Source organism: Fringilla coelebs, assembly GCF_963513975.1.
Source record: "Fringilla coelebs genome assembly, chromosome: 4".
In the NCBI taxonomy this organism is placed as follows: Eukaryota; Metazoa; Chordata; class Aves; order Passeriformes; family Fringillidae; genus Fringilla; species Fringilla coelebs.
The window spans coordinates 56,189,760-56,209,060 of NC_140032.1; the positions used below are offsets into that span (position 1 = coordinate 56,189,760).

The 19,301-nt window shown below is 46.7% G+C and overlaps 1 protein-coding gene across 11 annotated transcripts in view; it reads right to left on the reverse strand.

Annotated features, from left to right (window-relative positions):
• Nucleotides 1-400: 400 nt before the first annotated feature.
• The window catches only part of SEC31A (SEC31 homolog A, COPII coat complex component), a 40,487-nt gene continuing 21,586 nt past the window's right edge, over nucleotides 401-19,301 (reverse strand). Inside the window, exons 19-30 of one of the 11 annotated variants that reach the window (XM_084204099.1) lie at nucleotides 19,141-19,286; nucleotides 17,326-17,499; nucleotides 16,153-16,326; nucleotides 13,528-13,620; nucleotides 12,790-12,919; nucleotides 11,531-11,839; nucleotides 8,225-8,272; nucleotides 6,698-6,756; nucleotides 4,509-4,781; nucleotides 3,998-4,117; nucleotides 1,811-1,882; nucleotides 401-1,004 (exon numbers count right to left, since the gene is read on the reverse strand). In XM_084204099.1, the coding sequence (XP_084060225.1) occupies nucleotides 825-1,004; nucleotides 1,811-1,882; nucleotides 3,998-4,117; nucleotides 4,509-4,781; nucleotides 6,698-6,756; nucleotides 8,225-8,272; nucleotides 11,531-11,839; nucleotides 12,790-12,919; nucleotides 13,528-13,620; nucleotides 16,153-16,326; nucleotides 17,326-17,499; nucleotides 19,141-19,286 (1,778 nt within the window). In that variant the 3' untranslated portion in view covers nucleotides 401-824. Of the gene's footprint in view, nucleotides 1,005-1,810; nucleotides 1,883-3,997; nucleotides 4,118-4,508; nucleotides 4,782-6,697; nucleotides 6,757-8,224; nucleotides 8,273-11,485; nucleotides 11,840-12,789; nucleotides 12,920-13,527; nucleotides 13,621-16,152; nucleotides 16,327-17,325; nucleotides 17,500-19,140; nucleotides 19,287-19,301 lie in introns of all 11 variants that reach the window. The other 10 variants (XM_084204098.1, XM_084204095.1, XM_084204103.1 and 7 more) reach the window with 10 other exon arrangements.

A 19,301-nucleotide genomic window follows, 5' to 3' on the forward strand; every position in this document is an offset into this window, starting at 1 on the left:
TACAGTGTTATTGAGATTACTTCTTGCAGTATGCACTGCCAAATCTACATTCCACAAGGACTGATATTTTAGGTTAATGCAAAACTGCTTCTTTTGTTTCCTAAACTCAGACATTTCTTCCAACTGCTGATCTTTCTATGTTCTACACAGACCTTTTAGTGATAAAAAGAGGAAAACACACCCAGGACACAACAGAAAGCAGCCCCACTGCACTCCAGTTCAAAATCCCTCCACTGCACTTCATAGAGACAAATTTTAATAAATTTACATTTATTGAAAATATCACATTACCTTTTATTTTGCTCATTTGCCCCAGTGCACATTTAAGCTATTTATAACACGTAAATGGTAATAACAGAACTGCAAGCAGCTTCATAAAATGAAAGACCAAATACACCTGTAACATGATCAGACTGTTTTTAATCTGGTGGATAAGGAACAGTAGGGTGGAAGGGAATAATCTGTTTTAGGGTCCAATACACAACCTATCTTGTTGTTTCAACACGTACATCTGTTATTAAAAGCCACTGTTTAGCAGCGTAACATGCACCTAAAAATTGACAACGTGGGACATCATCCATTAAATATACTATTTGTAGATGACAATTGTTAAGGATGGGAAAAGGATTAAAATAAGAAGAAAAGCACCAGGGCTCCACAGCCCTTCTAGAACCAGGTACTTTGCAGGGAGAGTGTAATGCCATTTGTCAGCTCTACTGCGCCATGCTGTGAGGACGAGCGTTCGGTCCATTTCCCGCATGTCTGCCGTAGAAATGCACTTCTTTGGGAAAGCAACCACCAGGGCTTGGCAAGTGTGGGCTACCTCACACCCCCAGCTTGTTGGCCTGGGTGAGGACAACCTTGAGGACTGGCATGAAAGCAGAGGTCTCGCTGAAGTTGCTGGTGCTGACGATGTGTGTGTGGATGTTCAGTCCCTCCTGGTAGTTGCGGGTCTCGATGCTCTTCACGATGTTGTGCAAGCCACTAATGATGGTTGGAGAGAGCTGCAAGGAAGGCAGGCAAGGCAGGTCAGCACAAAGGAAAAGAAGCAAGTAGGAAAAGAAATTCTGAGTGTGGCGCTTGGCTCTCAGGAAGGTGCAGCACTTAGCCATCTTCAGAGCTGCACCACACTGGGAGCAGCCACTGACAAGTCTAACATCAGACTTCAACCAGAATGGACCTTCTCTGCAGTATTGCTATGCCCTGCAAGCCTTCCCTGCCAGCCCCTGGATGCAATTCCCTGGGGTGGGAGACCTGCTGTGACACACTCCTGGCACCAGAAAAACCTACTGAGCTTTTACACCTTTGGGCAAGGTTAATTGCTCAGCAAATGTGACCTGACAACAAGAGGATTACATCACTCTAATCTTAAGGTACTAAGACATTTCAGCACAGTCCTTTATTCTGCCAAAGCCTCCTGGAAGGACCAGATCTTCAAAAGTACTTGCACATCTGCCTTCCAGTGAAGTCCCCTGGGGTCTGTTCTGACCCCAGGCTGTGTCTCAGTTCCTGCCTGGAGCAGAGAAATGGTGCCTGCTGCAAGGAGCTCTGCTCTTTGGCTCAGCACAGCACCATAACACTCATGAAAGGATCACAAAACAACACTGTAAAGTCTGCACAGGCTTGTGGGGACAAGCACAGTAACTGGCTGCTTTCTAAGAAATCTATGCAGACTTCCAATAAATGGATGTGGAGCATACTTCCAAATTAAAAATGAGCACCTGCTGCAATACTGCAGAAGCAGTACTGCACCAGTGAACTCATTGGCCACATGTGATTGAGGGGTGGGGGGAAGTAAAACAGAACTTACTGTCTGCTCCCTAAGTTTGTCATACAGAAACTCCAGGCGTTTATTTGCATCATCTAGTTTCCTCTTGGTTTGCTGCAAGACAAATAAATACATCAAAGGACAACAATTTTTAGAATCCCAAACCAATACGATATCATTGGCAAACAGGTCCATGCAGCACATCAGACTCCTTTCTCAACAACATTTTCCCAACACATCATTTGGATTCTTTGTTCTGTACTCTTCTCCCCTGATTTTGCTAGGAAAGACCACATGACTGCAGTTCTCCACATGTAAACACTTCAGCTGTCTACAGAAAACAGAAAACTGTAGAGGTGCACCCCAAAAGCCACTGGTCATTTGCAAACCCCACTGACAAGGCTGATAAGAAAAGTGACAGAATTCTGAGCTGCAGCACAATTTTTTTTCCTATGGTTCACTGAAAAAGCATAGTGATAGCTAGATAAAATTCTTACTTGAATGAAGTATCCAGCAACATCAGTGAGTTTATTGGCACATGCAGATTCTTCACACTCTTCTAAGCGTGTATAACTCAGACATCATTTATGACAAACCCTAATTATATTTTGCCTCATGTGATTAGTAAAGCCAGCCGTTTGTCTGTAAGTTTTTAGTGTCAACAGAAAAACTAATAGCCTAACCCAATCTGTCCCTACAGACACTTTGTGCTTCCATGACTTTTATAAAGTAAACCACCCACTGATGTGCCTGGAATTATTTTGCCACCAAAGGCTTTTAAAATAACCCCAGTACATTTCACCTGGAGATGCAGCTGCTGGAGAAATGAATTTTCATCCACTTTTTTTTTTTTTAAACAACATCTAAAATTCCAGATTTTACTCCAGAGTAATAAAACAGTAATAAACCATCAAGGTTACAATTGCAGGAACACAAAAAAGCGGCTGGTCAACAGGAGCAGAAATGGCATCAGTGCACAGAGTAATGGAATTTCCTCCTAAATCAGGCTGTGCATCAATCCATCTTCACTTAGGATAACTGCCATTTTCCCTGGCAAGAGGAAACATTTCTCTGGATTAAATAACTGCCTGGAGAAAATAAAGTCTGTGGCAATGCTCTAGCTCAAGGGTGAAGACCAACTGCTGGCTGCTTGCTGTGCTAGAAATTAGGGAAAGCTGTTCAGATGGCATAAAGGAGAACACAGCACATGGATCTTGGGCCACATGCAGGAAACTCCTCAGAAGCAGTTATGTCATCAAGGAACTGAGCTATCTAAGGAAAAAGTACCCCAGGAGGAGCAGGTAAGAAACCCCCAGTTCTTCTGGACTGCCTAACTCTCAGATGCACGATCACACAACATTAGTTTCAAAACCCATGAAAAGGTGCAGATGCTATTTTCATTTTACAGATGGTCAGCTAGGACAGAGAGGAATAAATTGTGTCTGGGGAAAGCAAGACATCTCTCCAGCCAAAGCAATTCGAGAGAAGTGCAAACTGCTGTTCTCCTCACTCTTTAGTTCCTGTTCCCATTTTCCCCTTCAGAATGAAATAGCTGAGCAGTGCCTGTATTTGCTCTGACAACAACGGATGTGTACAGTCAGGGTGGTGTCTCTTGTCTCTGTGGGCTGAAACACTTTCACTGCCTAAAAATATCAGAGAGACTTAACAAGAAGCAAGTGAAATGTGTTGGCAGAACAGAAGCAATCCCCAGGTGCAGATATGAGAAGAATGCTTTTGCCTTCTCTGTCTGTCTGGGGGATGGGGCACTTGGAAGAAGAAAAGGTCAAAGGGGGGAATGCAGGATACACTATATATACCTATAAACACATACACACACATATATCTGCACTCTACAGCCTTTAAATAAAGGATTTTGAGCAATTGAGTGGCACTGAACGACAGGAGCACGAGTCTGTGCTGCTGACCAAGCAAATTCAGTGCAAAACCCTCTGCATGCCACCAGCACCACCGTTTAGCATGTGGTGAGCACGAGCTGAACAGTCAGCAGCTGGGCTTTGTGGTGCCATGTTATTTACTGGCCACCAGAAATAAATGAGAAGCTTTGGGAGGGATAGCTCATTTACAAGGTACTGTTTCCATGGGACATGTCCTTCCTATGCAGCTCCAGTGGCCATGTTAAAGCCTTTAACCTTCCCCTTCCCAGGTAAGTGCTGTTTCCCTTTGAAATGAGCTTGTTAGCAGAAATCACAAGTCACAGAAATCACCTACCGGATCAGAGGCAGACAGCAGGCACCTCTGGATGAGAGCTTCAAAAGTAGTCTTCAGGATAAGGTGCTCCTCAGGGATGGGCTTCTTGGTGATCTTCTCTGTTGGCAGTGCCTGCACGTGCTGAGCAACAGAGAACAGGTGAGGCTTTTCCAGGTCACTGTGCCCACATGTTGTTCTCAGCTAAACCGAGTGGCATTATTGCCTAGCTTGGCACAACTCCTATTCTTCCCTGTGGGTGTGTGAAGGTGACTTTACCAGCACCTCTGCTGTTGCTCCCTCTGGGAAGCTGTGGAAGTTGCAGAAGGAAGCAGCCTGTTGGCCCATACTGACTACAGGATTAGTGGCATCTCAGTGGAGATTACAGCAGCAAAATGCCAGCACGGTGTAAAGCCAGTGCCTAGAAACTCCACGGTACACTTTGCAGCTACAAGAAAAGCCTGGACAAGAGGATCCTGCCTGGCAGGCTCTACTGCTGGACAGACAAACCCCTGCAGTGCCGGGGCTACGTTACCTGGATGGCATTGCCGATCGGGGCCCCCGGGGCGCCCTCCGTGCTGGGTTTGGAAGCAGTGGGTGCCATGGTGGATGGCCCCACGGGCTGGGCAACAGGCTGGAAGCCGCCCTGCAGCACCATCTGCCCTGCAGGGAGGTGTGCAGGCTGGAAGCTGGGCGCACTGCTGGGCGGTGCTGGAGCCTGGGGCTGCTGCAGCTGAGACTGCGGGTCGGCCAGCGGGTTCATGATGGGGGCGTTGATGGGCACCGGGGGCAGGAAGTTCTCAGGGACCTGGGGAAACAAGCAGGGCATCCACGTTGGTGTGGCTGCTGCAGGCACTGCACAACACCCAGCTCTCACAGACTTCCCAAACCACAGTAATTGGGAGCGCTGGATTACAGAAATAACGGGGGCAGACAACACGGAATTTCACTCTGGCTGACCAAACCCAACCCTCTGCTGCACAGTAAGTGCCTTGGTGTGCCCCTGGCCACAAGAGCTGAGTGCAGCCACCTCAAATCAGAGCCACTCTCCCTCCAAACCACAGGTTTGGCAGACCGGCGCTATTAGAAGAGAAAACTAACCCACACCTACATCTATTCTTACTATTGGGTCATTATATTTAGACTTTTGTGTCTCACTTTCACGGGTGTATTTTTGTCCATGCAGTACAGTACGTAGGTCACAGCCAGCAACATGCCCCAGTAAAGCTTCTGAAAGGCTTTCAAGCTTCTGGCACACAGGTCTGCACTAAGGCAGATTACCAGGGCATTTCAGATTCATCCTTGAGCATCTGCCAGTCTTTACACAGGGGTGTTTCACAAACATTTGGGACATGGAAGAAACAACAAAATGAGCTACTGGTACACATCATGCAGGAATCAAAACAACAGAAAGGGCTTCCATGGGAATGTGCACATTTCTTCAGGTGTGCATGGGAAAAAAAGGGAAGATTACAGAACCCTAAATGAATGATGGAATGATGCTGAATTGAGCTAGTGGTTTAGGACAGAAAAAAAAAAATCCCAATCCGGCAACAAAGTCAATTATAAAAGAAATGAATCACAGCAATAAACTTTTGAGTGGTGAATAAGTTCTTGGTTAGGAGGAAAACAGCTGAAAATTATGGCTTGAAATGCCAGATATTTCTTCTATTTTATAACACTCCATGTGGTGAGTCATTTTATAATATCCTAAACCACTCCTAAGACAGTGGACAGAAGGGAAACAAACATAGAAACATGACTGACAGATTTGTTAAATACCCAAGAGGGAATGCAACAAACACATTCCTCATTTAGAAGGAGCCAACCTGCAAGCCTTGGCTATGGCAGAAATTCTGGCTGTGACACACACACAACAGAAGTAGCAAAAACCTTGTGTGCAGAAGGCTGCTTCTTGAGCTCTCTGCTCCAGCAGTTATTCTGACACTAAGAGTTCTCTATCCAGCCTCCAAAAGCTTCTTCACTTTCAACTGTAGAGACCAAAACCCAAAGGGTAAAGAAGGGTTCTGCCTTTGCCTTCACCCAGACCTTATCTTGGCTGCTCTAATGTTTTGTTCTCCCCACACTTTACATGCTCCAGACTAATTCTTGCCTCCCAGGGTCAGAGAGTGGTGGATAACGCTGAGTGCTGTGGAGATTCTCCAGCCTACAGCAGCACCAGGGGATGAAAAGGCTCGCTCTGCTCCGTGCCAAGTGTTCCCAGCTATCCTGCCCTGCTGCAATTTAAATCCATTTTGCAAAACTACATTATCTCCATCATAGAAATTGTCTTACTCTCAATGGATCTCTCAGGGTCAGACCCTTAATCAGGATAAATTGCTTTCAGCTCCAGCAATGTCAATAATCTATAACAATTTGCACAGCCTCCTCATTTTGCCTCAGTATCATCTCCTGCAAAACTGTGCTGCTTTACTGCAGATGAAAACAGTTGGAAGTATTTGCTCCAAACCACGAACAATGTTGTTATTAACAACCACAACTTCAGCAAAAACCCACCATCTCTTTAGAGGCTTAGACATTTGGAGAGGGATAATGCATATTAGAGAGACATAAAGGCCATTTCTGCTCATGAGATGCAGCTTTTGTTTGCTGCTAACCCTTCTCTTCCCTTCTACTGCCAACAGGTTTCCCAGGAGCAGCCTAAACTATTGTTTTTCAAGTGATCAGCACTCAGCTGTGTTGAGGTAGCACTTCCTGGAGTACCTTCTTCTTCTTGGCAGCTCTGTTGAGGGTGGGAGGGTCATTCCAGCCGTTCTGGGGCCCTGGGACAGAGAGAGAACAGAGACTGTAAGTACCTGGGAAGAGGGCAGTGATGCCTTCTTAAGCTGAGCTGGGCCAGATCCATGCCATGGCTTGCTGGCAGAGCCTGCTCTGACCTGCCTGTTCCTCTGCCCTTCCCTGAGGGCCAGAGCATCCCAACATCCCTGCCATCAGACCCTTTGGGCTCTGTGCCCACTGGGCAAGGTTTGGGATCTTGACCAACTGTTCTCAAGCTAATAACTTAATAATTAGCTTTTTCTTCTCTTGCAGGAAAAAAGAGCTTTGAGCAGACATGCCTTTGAAGAGGGCCTACCATGCCCCAAAAAGCTCTGCTACACAGACTGCGTATGTGAAGAGAGCTTATCCATGACATTTGTACATGAAGTTCCCCAGCCACACCACACAAAACACCACACAAAAAGAAGAGGCATCAGAGGCCTCAAGCATTTCAGGCCAGGTTCACCCAGTCACCTCGCAAACACAAAAGAGCTATAAACCCAGCTTTCTCCTGCCAGCTACAGCATGGGTTTGGGTGCTTTGCATCCCCAAATCAGAGCAGAGCTGCTTGAGCAAGGTGGAAAAATCTGTGGAAAAATCACCAGAGGTGATCTGTTTGAAATTGGAAGCACAGAGGATGTGTGAGCAGATTCACTCCCAGTCTGGGGTGCTGCTCTGCACCAACCTTGAGCTCTCCCAAGAAAGCAAGCCCCCTGCAGCTGTGAGATGTGCACCCCAAAGCTCCCATCAGTGGATTGAAAGAGCTGCCCACCTCCTCCTGGAGCACATGGAATTGGGTCCATGGCATTACACCCAGGCATTGTTAACTGCAGCTGCCCCAGTAATCAGGATTTATTGCACAAAGCCACAAAAAGCCAACAAAACCAAAGCCCTGCTCAATGGACTTTTTCACCACAGTGTTTTTCACTCAGCAGATGATGAATTTACCTTAGACAGCACAGGTTAACATTACTGCAGAATTTGCACAATTTATCTGAAATGTCATTTGCTTCTAGGCTTTTGTCAAGTAAGTTCCACATCCAGAGCATGTTAAAGGGGTAAATGAAAAACTATTCAAAACCCCTTTCACAGCTGCTTTCTCTTTAACCAAAGGCAGTGCCATCTCCTGGCAGCCTCTTCTATTCCTCCCTATCCAGAAAATCCCAGAGTATTTCAGATACAGGGAGTCTAACTGATAGGAATAGGACGTTAAGAAAATCTCCCAGACTGTTATTGCTGTTAATCTCCTGGAATAATTTGCATTAAAAAAGGAAAATATTTTAAAATAATTTGTTTCTGTGGTTAAAAACTCCAGATATATTGTTATTGGTTTCAATTAAAGAATTAAAAATCGATTTGATTAAAGTCTAATTGGCAAACAGCATCACACTTATGTTCTGTATGTTTGCATAATTGATGTCCATTCAATTAATTTCAGGTAGTGGCTGCAATTATTTTCAGGTTAGGTGGTACCTAGTTCACCTGTGAAGGGAGAGGCCTGGTCTTGAGCTGGTAGACTTTCTGCAGACAAAATGCAAAGATAACTAAAAAAAATTCTTTTCTTCAAAAATAATAAAGCAGTTGGCCTTTAATTTTTGATCAGCAATTTAGTTTCACAACATGCATCAGCAGAAAAAAACACCTAGCCAAATTACAATGCCAGCTTGGAGACAAGTCATTTGTTCAACCCTCCCCATGAAATTACTTTTGCCCACTTTCCCCCAAAACAGGCCTGTTGCTCTTTCCATGCAGTAAATCAGTGTTTCTAGTTTGTAACAAATGTTGCAGCATTCTGGCCCTTTTTCTTCCCTCTTCTGATGTTCTCATTTTCTATTCCAGTGCAGCTGACAGCCCATTACTCTTAAGCACAATCTTCTGAACACCATTTTACCATTCCAGAAAGCTTTTCAAGAGATGCCTGACTTTAAGGTGGATCTCCCAAGTATCTTCTCAAACCAAGGCACGCTCTCAACTGCATGCAGCCCAGCAGCAGGAGGATGTTCACACATCAGCTTTACACTCACACACACATACTGCCTGCTCAGACTGAGCAACAAACCCAAATGGCAAATAAAGCCAATAAAGCCCTCACCATTCCAAAGTGGGATGAGAGAACTCCTGTCCCTGGGGTTGGCCTGCTCATACTTCTGGTGAAAACCCTTCCCTTAGCTCAGGACTGCTCTATTGCATTTTCAAACAAGATTTAAGATGCTGAAGATTAGGACTCCCTTGAAAGTATGTTCTAAGATCTAACTCAAAACAAAGTGAAAGGGGTTGAATATAAAATTAAATGTGGGCTTTTCTTGCTTACAAAAGCTTCAAGTACAGCTTAACATACTGATGTTTTGTGCCTTTGAAAAAATCCAGAGTGTATTTACAGAACTCTTCCTTTTTACATGCATCTTTAAATCCAAGCCAGTTCAAAGGTCAGGTGCTTTTCAAGAGTTCAGATTTGAGGTATTTTCTTCCTCCCTCCCTTATTCTTGCTTTTAAATGAGTCACAACTACAAAGTGAAGCATGATGTTCCCAGATAAGATCATCACCACACACAAAAGCACAGCACTTCCTCGCCAGGACCAGCATCACTGCACCAGAACACTCAGAGCCACAGGTGAGATCTACTTCTGGCTGCAGATCTCACTGTTTCTACAGGATCTCATGCCAAGACATCCCCCACTAGGCAGTGCAGCTGCCCACTAAATGTGTTGGTGGTTAAGCATATTAAGCATGTACACTGTCATTGCTGCACTCAGAAAACAAGGGTCTTTCCATTCTTGGTATGCTTTCTGAAAGGTGCAATCCAAACACTGGAAGGGAACAAAGTGTGCTCTTCAGACACACTTCATCTTTTTCTATACTTCTCCAGCTGCAGTCATCACTTGTGTGTATGCATGAGCCATCCTGGGCTCAGCACCTCACCATGCCCTGCAGTTCAGCCCTGCATTTCAGCCTAGGGCTGCAGAAATCAGAGAGGATGCCCAAGTCTGGGTTTCTGAAGGTCTGATACTTTGTACTGGCTGCCCTGCTCACCATAGCTGCTGAGAAAAACAGAAGCAGCATTGATAGCTCTCAGAAAATTTGATAAAAAGCCTAATATGAACAACTTTTAACTCTGAAAAGAGCTTCACCCACTCTGAGCATGCCATGTTGACTATGTCACGTCACTGCAAGAAACTCAGCAAGTGGCAGATCCGAAGTGCTTGCCAGTCATGCAAGTTGAGCAGTAAAATGGATAAGAAAGAACAATTTTCCTGCTCCTTGCATTTATCTGGAGGTGCAGAAGCTATGCTGTCTGCCTTATAATGTGCTGCTTGACATCCCAGCCTAGAACCCTATCCAACACCTCTCCCTTCTTCCAATTTAACAATTCCTCTGGCTCAGAGATTCAAGTTTGACATGCCCTGTAATGTGGGGTCAGGAGACCACTCTACAGCACCTCCAAAAACAGAAAGGACACCAAATCTGGCTGCATGGTGGATGGAAAAGGTATTTTCTACCCTTGCAACTCTGGCAGTCCTATTTTTTGACATAGCAAAAGACTACTTTTCCCCCAAACACAAGGGAGTATTGTGAGCTGCCAGCCTCAAGGACACCAAGAGGAGAACCTACTCATAAGATTCATGCTGCCAAAGGCAAAATGCTTTTTTTGCACTGCATCACCCCTAACAGACTTTTAAAATAAGAGAGGGAATGACAGTGGGCACATTAGTGTCTGTCAGCAAAACAGATATGCCCAAAACATCCCACAGATCTTGCCCAGGATTCCCTGTACCCTCTGCTTCCCAGATCTGCTCCTTGACTCTTCAGCTGGACCACCTGGATGTGAAGGGTGCTCATGAGCAGGTTTAGAAAAGGACTGCTGATTCTTCCTGCACAGTCTGACATGCAAAGCTGCTGTTTCACAGGCTGCTAAGAAGGCACAGGTTTGTCATGGCAGGCGAGGTCACTGTCCCACAGCAGTGACACCCAGGCAGTCACAGGCAGACATGGAGCCCCACCTCAGCGAGTGCTCTCTCACCAAGCATGCTCCAACATGCTCCTAAGTGTCAGCCACACACACGTGCTTTTAATTGACATTCAGGAAAGAGAGACAGGTAAAAGCATTTCTAAATCACTTCTGATTATCTTTTAAGGTATTCATAACCTCAGTAAATCCCATCACAATGACAGGTTAGGGACAAAATAACAAAAGAGAGCTGATGCTATGGGAAATGCTGTTTGAATTAAATATGCTGCCAATCCAGGCTTTAAAGGCTGCTCAAGAACCAGGGACGTGGGCAAATGACATCTGCAAAATCATTCAGCAAGGAGAATTGGGATCATCCTGTCAGCAGCAATTAGGAAAACTTGCTCATTTTTGTACTTTGCTCTCCAGTCACAGTGCAGGCTCTGACACCAACGTTAAAACCGAGCCCTGATCCATCCATGGCATACAACAGCCTCGTAAGAAGCCTGTGGTAGCATCCTGTCTTGGGCAAGACAAAAGCTCTGTGACAGTGGCAAAGCCTGGCTCCCCAGAGAAAGGTGACTGCTCATGCTGCTGAGTGCACCAACACAGCCCTATCACAGATGCACAGGGCTGATGACGTGGTCTAGAAATGCTTTGAACCGATCTCTAAGCAAAAGCAAACATTTTACAGAGCATTCACAAGGCAAGAAGTGCAAATTAAACTGAGTGGGTGAAGAGCAAACCCCTCCCTCCTCCCTGCCTGCCCCCCTGTCCAAGCGCAGACCTGTTCTCTGGGATGCAGGAAGGTCACTGGTTGCAGGCAGAGTACCTGTTGGTCCAGTAGGTAATGCATAAGCCACAGAAGTTGCTGGAAGTCCTGGCCTGCCATGCTGAAAGGATGTGCCAGAAGGAGGAACAGGGAAGGAAGAGATGGGATTCAGGCTCGTTGGGGAGGGTTGAGGCTGCCCGGGGTACAGCGGGGAGGGCATGGAGTGGGCAGGGGCGGAGGGCAGGTAGGAAGGGGTGGTGTTAGGGGCAGGGCTGGGGTAAGAGGCTGAAGCAGGGGCAGCAACAGGCTGCTGAGGCTGATAGAGAGCTGGTCCCCCAGTTCCAGAGTACTGCTGTGTGGCCTGATATGCTACAAACAGGAAGAAAAAACAGTCAGTGAGTTCACAACAGAGCAGCAGGTTTCATCTGCCTCTGCTTCCTTCTTCACTTGACTCTCTTCTCTTCATGCCCCTACCCCCTGAAACCACTTACCTGCCCAGCCAGATCCTGGCTCCCACAACTCTGACTGCTTAAATCCCCATCCTGCCACTGGGAGGCACAGAGAGGATGGCCTTGGCTCAAAAGACTGCTGTTCTCCCACATACACCCTCCAGCTCAGAGCCACCATGGACACTGCTCTCTTCTGGAGCACTGCAATCCTCACAGAGGCTCTCAGAGAAAAGAAAGCCCTGTCCCAGGTTTTCACAAAGAGAAAACTTAGGCCAAGGAAATGGATATAGACTCTGGAAGGGAGTGTAAGCTGACAGCCTTTCACCATGGGTCCTGCAGCCTGATTTCACTGCCTCTGCCCACCTATGGCCTTTCTTCCTCCCTCCTGACAGTACTTTCAGTCCCTGCTCTGGGTGAGTCGGGGCTCTGCCCCCTTCTCCACTCACCTCTACTACTGCCCTCATTTCCTCATCCCCTCTCCCCTTCCCATGGAGCCCCAATGAGGAATGGACGGCCCAGCTGCACACAGATGAGCTGTGTCTCTCTAGGCCAGGCCTGTGCTGCTTTCCCAGGGCTCAGACTTCAGAGTCTCTGACCCCAGCACACCCTTGGGCCAGGCCAGCTGAGGAGTGAGTCTGAGACACCTCAGCAAGGAGGAATGTTGGACAGAGGCTGTCTGATGCTTGCACCCCACCTAGAAATGACAACCCTCGGATGTCACCTCACCTTCCTCCCCACCCTGCAAGAACTGTGGGCCTGGCTTGGCCTGAACACAGCCAACCACAAGGAGGGGACCCAGGGTTATCCCTAAATTAAGGCTGGCCCAGCTGGGTGGGAGGGACAGGGGGAGGAGAGGCTGCTGCTACTCACTCTGTGGGTACGCTGGCCGCGCTCCTGCTTGTGAGTACATGCTGTAGTTGGAAGATGTGGCTTGCTGTGGTGGCATGCTGGGGCCAACAGCACCTGGCATAATAAACCCTGGAGGAGGTGGGTTGTCCCCCTGTCAAAAAAATAATTACAGGAAAAATGGGAGAGACAGGATTTCATTAGTAATGGTAATGCAGTGCTGAAGCAGAACTGCAGCAAAAGGATGAGTTCACGTTTCAAGGCCTGAAACCATATTCCCTGGAGGGAGGGAATCAACAGCACAGGGGCAAATGCCTCCAACCACCCAGTGCCTCAGGGTGCCCAGCACAGCGCTGAAAGCACAGCTGGATGTGCAGTGACTTCAGCAGCAAGCAGAGCAGCACACACCTGCCTGCACAAAGAAGAGCACCCTGCCATCTTTCAACTAAACTTAAATGATAACTCTGCAGCTTCTGATCTCCATGGAAAAAGGGGAAAGGAAAAATCATACTTCAGATATTCCACTGTGGGGCAAGGGCTGGGGAGACTCAGGTCACACTGAGATCCCACTCAAGACTTTCCAGTGCCACCCCTCTGGGCACTGGTGAAAGAAAAATAAGGAGATGCAGAGGAGTAAAACCAGAGCACACATGGGAGCTGCTCCGTCCATCTATCTGAACAGACTGTGCCAAGAATACAGATTACACCAGGGGACACACTGGGGTGGAGCAGAGGCTCAGAGAGGAATAATGAAGGTTATACCTGTGTGTCAGAGGGACAGCCTGCAGGAGGATGGCTGGGAAGGGCAGTAGGAGTTTTGTTACTCCAGGTAGTGACAGTAGGGGCAATTCTAACCTGAATCGAACAAAGAAATACCAATCATGGAAAACAAAACAATAAAAAAGTCTGAAGGGTTTCACAAATCAAGATGCAAAGAAGTGAGTGCAAGAAGGTTTGCATGCTGGCACTTGTAACAGCCATAAAATTTCAGAGGAAGAAGGGAATTGCATTCAAGACCGACAAAAATCACTGGAGCCAAAGTGAATTGCAGAGTGAGGACGAAGCACAGTGTTGCAGCTGCAATAGGCTGTGGAGCAAGTGCAGTGTTATGTGTGCCAGTCAGCCAGGTCTCCATATTTCATCACATTTTCCTACTGCAGAAGCCCCCCCGCACTGGTCCATGACAGTGAGCATCACTAACCAAAGCTGCAAGCCCCAGGTTCCATGTTAAATTCAAACATATGCCTCACACAGAAGGAGTTTGTTCAAACTGAGCTTCAGATGAATTTAAAAAGGTTAAAATATAGTTTTAAAAAGTTAAAAACTGATATTCAGCTCTTGCACATGCACAAATACACAATCTTAATGGTAATTGCTTCCCAGCCAGTCTCCCATAGCTCCTTTCCTCCATCTTCCTTCTTTGCCACTCCAAACGGCTTCAACTCCCCACAACCACTCCTACCTTTGTGACGGGACAGAAATCAAGAACTTCCTGGGCCTGGCACATTCCTGAGCAAGGAGTGGGCAACACAGGACACATGGCTGGGCTTCACGGATATAAGCAGAGGGAAAGCTGTGACCCTGCAGCCCTGGCTGGCTCAGCTGGCTTCAGTCTGTGTCTCTAACCCCACGCAGTGCTAAGCTGATGGTGCAGTCAGCTGCACAACAGCCGCTGCTAATGCCTGCATCACTCATCACCAGACAATCTAAAGACTTTTCACCCCCTTTCATGCCTGGTTTATTCAGATGAAAAAGAGGGTTCAACAAAACGATGCTGAAAGGAATCCAAGTGTTAAGAACATGTTCCTATTTGGGACACCAGTTGAACAAAGGCTGCCTCAAGCCTGAACAAGTCCTGCATACACACTTTCTTAAAAGGAAGTCAAACAAAGCAAGTATCCTAACACTCAAACATGTAATTCCTCTCCATTCTGGTACATCAGCTGGCAATCTTTCTGACTGACACCTGTCCCCTTCAAGCCCTTCCTGCTGAGGATGAACTCCCTGAAAAGCCAGGAACACAGGGGGTGGTAACTCCCAGTGAGCTTGTGGGGTTCTGATACACCCAGCCTTTAATTAATGAGCAGGGCTCGATGAAATAATTGCTTGAGGCCTTTTGGAAACAGTGGGAGAAAGAGGGAACTCTGGTTTAAGAAAGCATTGCTCACATCTCAACATCTAGAGGATCTAGAGGAGAGCTGTTATTCTCCAGAGCTTCACTTCTCAAGGCAACTCATTGGTTACAAGGAAGAAGGCCAAAGACACAGACAGCAGAGTAGGCTTGATTATTAATGATGATGCATTCAATACCATATGCAATGGGGTTAGCAAGGTAAATCCCGGATGAAGGCTTTGTCCCTTCTGAAATCTACCTTGCTCACACCCTGGAGAGAAGGCAGAGGCACACACTACTGCTGACATTGAGAATGCCCAACTTCCCCCCAGCCTTTTATCCCTTCTTTCTTCCTGCCCTGATTTTTCTTCTGGCAGGCAGTGCTTGGGGCAGCAGAGACAAGAGATACCTCTGCTTGTGCCAATCTCTGCCCAAGGAGAACACCCACAGCCCTAACACAGCTCTGCTCTCAGAAGACCCCAGCCCAGAGCACCTTGAGAGATGGGCCAGATGAGCTGCAGTGCTGTGCTGGGGGATTAGAGACCTGGCAGTGCTCTAAGCACACACAGAGCCAGGGCTGCTCAACACACCACACTGACCTGATGGCCAGTGTGTTCTGCTGCAGTGTCATCCTCAGGTTAGAGGTAAAACCAGAGAATTTCCCTCCCCCACTTCTCCTCTTCCTCCCTGCACAGCTCCCTTATTAGTCTCATACTCGCCTGGTCTTTCTTGTAGCACAGGTCACACTCAGCCTCCCCACCAGCCCCTGCCCTCTTACACCTGGCTGGGAAGGTGTTTTCACAGCAGGCTGCACCCAGAGCTGCACTAAAGTGCCCTCAGTTTGCTATAACTACTGCTCAGCAACTTCTGCAGCCAAAATCAGAGCTAGAGGTGGGAATAATCTGTCCCAGAGGAGGCTGGAGAGCAGCATGAGCAAGCCCCAAGGCCTGCAGGGATGGGACAATGTCAGGGACTATGAGAGGAAGCCCACAGAACTCCTGCAGTGCTGTTCTCCCACACAGCTACTCTTGGCACATTTTCAAACAAAGGGGGAAACACCTAGTCTTCAGAAGTAGGTGTTTAAAGGATGTTTCCAGATGAGTAAAGAGGCATCTGTACTGACTGAAAGGAAGCACCAGTGACCTTCACCACAAGGCTCTCAGTAGAGGTTTGTCACACAGCCTCAGATCAAGAGAAAGGAAAAAAATGATTACATCCATCATTGTGCAGAACTCAAGCACCATGTCCCTCCCTTCCAGGCAAAGGCCATTTACCTGCTGGTAATACTGCTGGGCTGGAGCCTGGGGTGCCTGCATCCGTCCAGCCCCGGGGCCAGCTCGCCCTTTGGCCACGGGCTCTCTCTCCTGCGGTGCCTTGAGGCCGTCCTGTCCCGCTGGGAGCTCCCCCTGGGCTCTGCAGAGCCTGTCCCGCAGCTGCACGATGTTTGGCTGCAAGCAGAAAAGGACAGGCAAGGGAGCTGAGATGCACTGCCTGGCACCCAGTGCAGCACAGCAAGAGTGGTCACTCACTGATGAGCTCCCTCTGAGCCTGCTCTGTTTCATTGGAACAAGTCTTTTCTGCATGAAACAGGAGGCCATTGGAACTGCCTTACACCTGCCTCATTCCCAAACTGTCTACAAATACCAGCTGATGGAAGATGGAAAGTCAGAAGAGAACAACCAAATGTTTACAGCATTTCATTTGCCATGTCTGGCTTGCAGGAGGGACACCTGTCACTGGCTGCAGGCACAAGGGTGTGAAACCAAGAGGGAGCAGAAGTCTGTGCAGGCCTGCCAGCTCAGTGCAGGGTCAGGGGAACAGCCTGGCTGTCACATTCCAAGGAGCATGTCAAGAGGCAGTCCTGATGCTGAACCGTGTCACCATCATATTTGCTGGAAAAATCCCTTGGCCAGGATTTCTCTCCTGGGAAGCTGAGAAGCCTCAGAGAAAAATGAAAGCAGTAATTATCTGATTTGCTTCTCCTGAGTTTTGCTGCCTTGGAATGTGGTTTGGAGATTGTTTACCCAACAGGTGGTTGTTTGATTGGTTTCATGTGAATGGTTTTAACTTAATGACCAACCACAGTCAGGCTGTGTAGGGCCTCTGGAAGGAGTCACGAGTTTTTCATTATTACCTTTAAGCCTTCTGGCTGTATCCTTTCTCTATTCTTTAGTATAGTTTAGTATAGCATAATATAATATTTAAAATAAAATTGAAATAAAATAAAATTTAAAAAACCCCAAAAAACAAAAAAAAAACCAAAAAAAAAACCACCACACACCACAAAACACACACCACAACATAATAAGGACATGGAGTAAGATTCACTCCTTCCTCCTCTGCCTGGGGAACTCAGAAAATACCACAGAACCGCACTACGCAGAGACCTCTGATGAAGCAGCCCTGTTCACAGACAGAGAGGGAGCAAAGAGCCCAAGGCCCCATACCTGGTTGGTGTTGGCAGGGAGGAAGGTGAGTGCTGCAGCCAGGCTTCCCTGAGCAGCCAGCAGGTTGGCATACTGGCTCATCTTCTCGGCCAAAAGGGCGCCCATGGCGTTCGGGTCCACGGCCTGCGTGAGCTGCACGGCTTTGCGCAGGATCACCACCTTCTCTATTAAATCCTAAAAGATCAGGAGGGGGAAAACCCACCCCCAAGTGAGAACAACAAAGTGAAGCAGGCCCTGCCTAGCTTAAGGCTGTCTCTGGCAGGACCCCCGTCACCCAGTGGGGAGCCCAAGCCAAGCGCAGGTTTCCCAAAGGCACGGCTGTTCCCAGAGGATGGAACAGCAACCACCCACCAAGCACCTTCTAACAGCAGAGTCAGAAGAGTTCCCAAGAACTGCTTTTATCAAACTGGATTTCAGGGCTTTGTCAGCACTGAGCATCTCCACCAAGTGGATGCTTTCATAAAATTATCTGGCGACAACCTCAGAGCAAAGAGACAGCATCACACCTGTCACCACTACTGCACTGCATGCTCGTACTGCATACTACAGGGCTTCAGTAAGTCACTTCTTATCCCTCTTCAAAGGATCTAAAAACTCCCCTGGAAGAGTTGGCCATACTTCTCTGGTTGTTACAGCAAAATGGTTTTCCTGATATTCACCAGAAATACTCTACATCTTCCTTGCATGTCCCCCAACACCGGAGCTGGTCTTGGCTGGGTTTCCTTCTAGTCCAAAAGTACAGGAACATTTTCTGTTAGGTTTTCTTATCTTTTTCTTACTGTATTTATACTGAAGGGTACTACAAATATTAATTTGCCAAAATTAAAGCCCTTTTAAAAATCTTACAGGAGATTTAATGAGAGTGTACCACATGAAAGATTTCAGCCATACAATACTAATAAAAATTGTTTTCTAAGCGTTTGTTTTTTCCCTACAAATCAGCACTTCAAAAAAGGCAAGTGAGAAAAACCCCAAAAAAACAGCTTCTATTGCCACTATCATGGTAAAAAAGTCACCTAATTAGGACTTCGACAACATTTTCCAATTTTACAGCCTGAGACCAAAGCCATGCAATCAAAATGCAAATTCAAACTGAAGGTAAATCTGTAAATAAAGCCCCCAAAATCAAATTATTTTCATAATTCAGAGAGTTAATGACATGAAGCAAAACTCAGATACACATCAGTTCCTTCAATTAACTAAAGAGTCTTACAGCATCATCAAGTAAGTACTTTCTAAAACCGGCATCTTCTAAAAAGGCCTTAAAGAGATGGAAAAAACTAACATTGTATTATAGAATAAATTATTCCATTACTGCTTCATTCCACCCATCAATCCTATTCCCTCAAGATATCTGCTATAAACAATGCATTTCACTGCTGGAAACCAAGCTTTGTATGTGCAAAGCCCTAGGGAAAACTCTCATGAGAACCTTCCTACAACTGCCTCTCCAGATTTAAATCTAATTCTATTGATTTCTTCTCCTGAACTTCCAAAAGTACAAAAGTCCAAGTATTTCCTAACCATGAAAGATGCAAGCACTGGGAGACCCTTCTTTACCAAACCACTAAGTACTACTATTATTTTACACAAGAAGTGTATTAGTACCACTACCCAAAGAACAAGGCAAGCACAGGGGCCACTGTACTCCCAGCACATTTTCCAGTATCATATTTACATGCTACTTTTTCAGAAAGGAAAGGCTTGCATCCTGATGTACATCAGACAGCAAAGCTCTACACTAAATAATTTGATTTAAGAGCCAAATGACTGCAGTCTGTTATTTCCAACACCTTTCTTAAAAGAATTACCAACCTGAAGGGACAAGGGGCTGTTTCCATCCTGAACTTTGGTCCAACAAGCAACAAGTTTATCCACGTTGCCAGCACAAATGTAACAGAGGCAAGCTTGTGTCTGCAGAATGCTGTCCCCCTCATTCTCCAGCCTGCTACCCAGGAGATCTAGATAAAATAAGA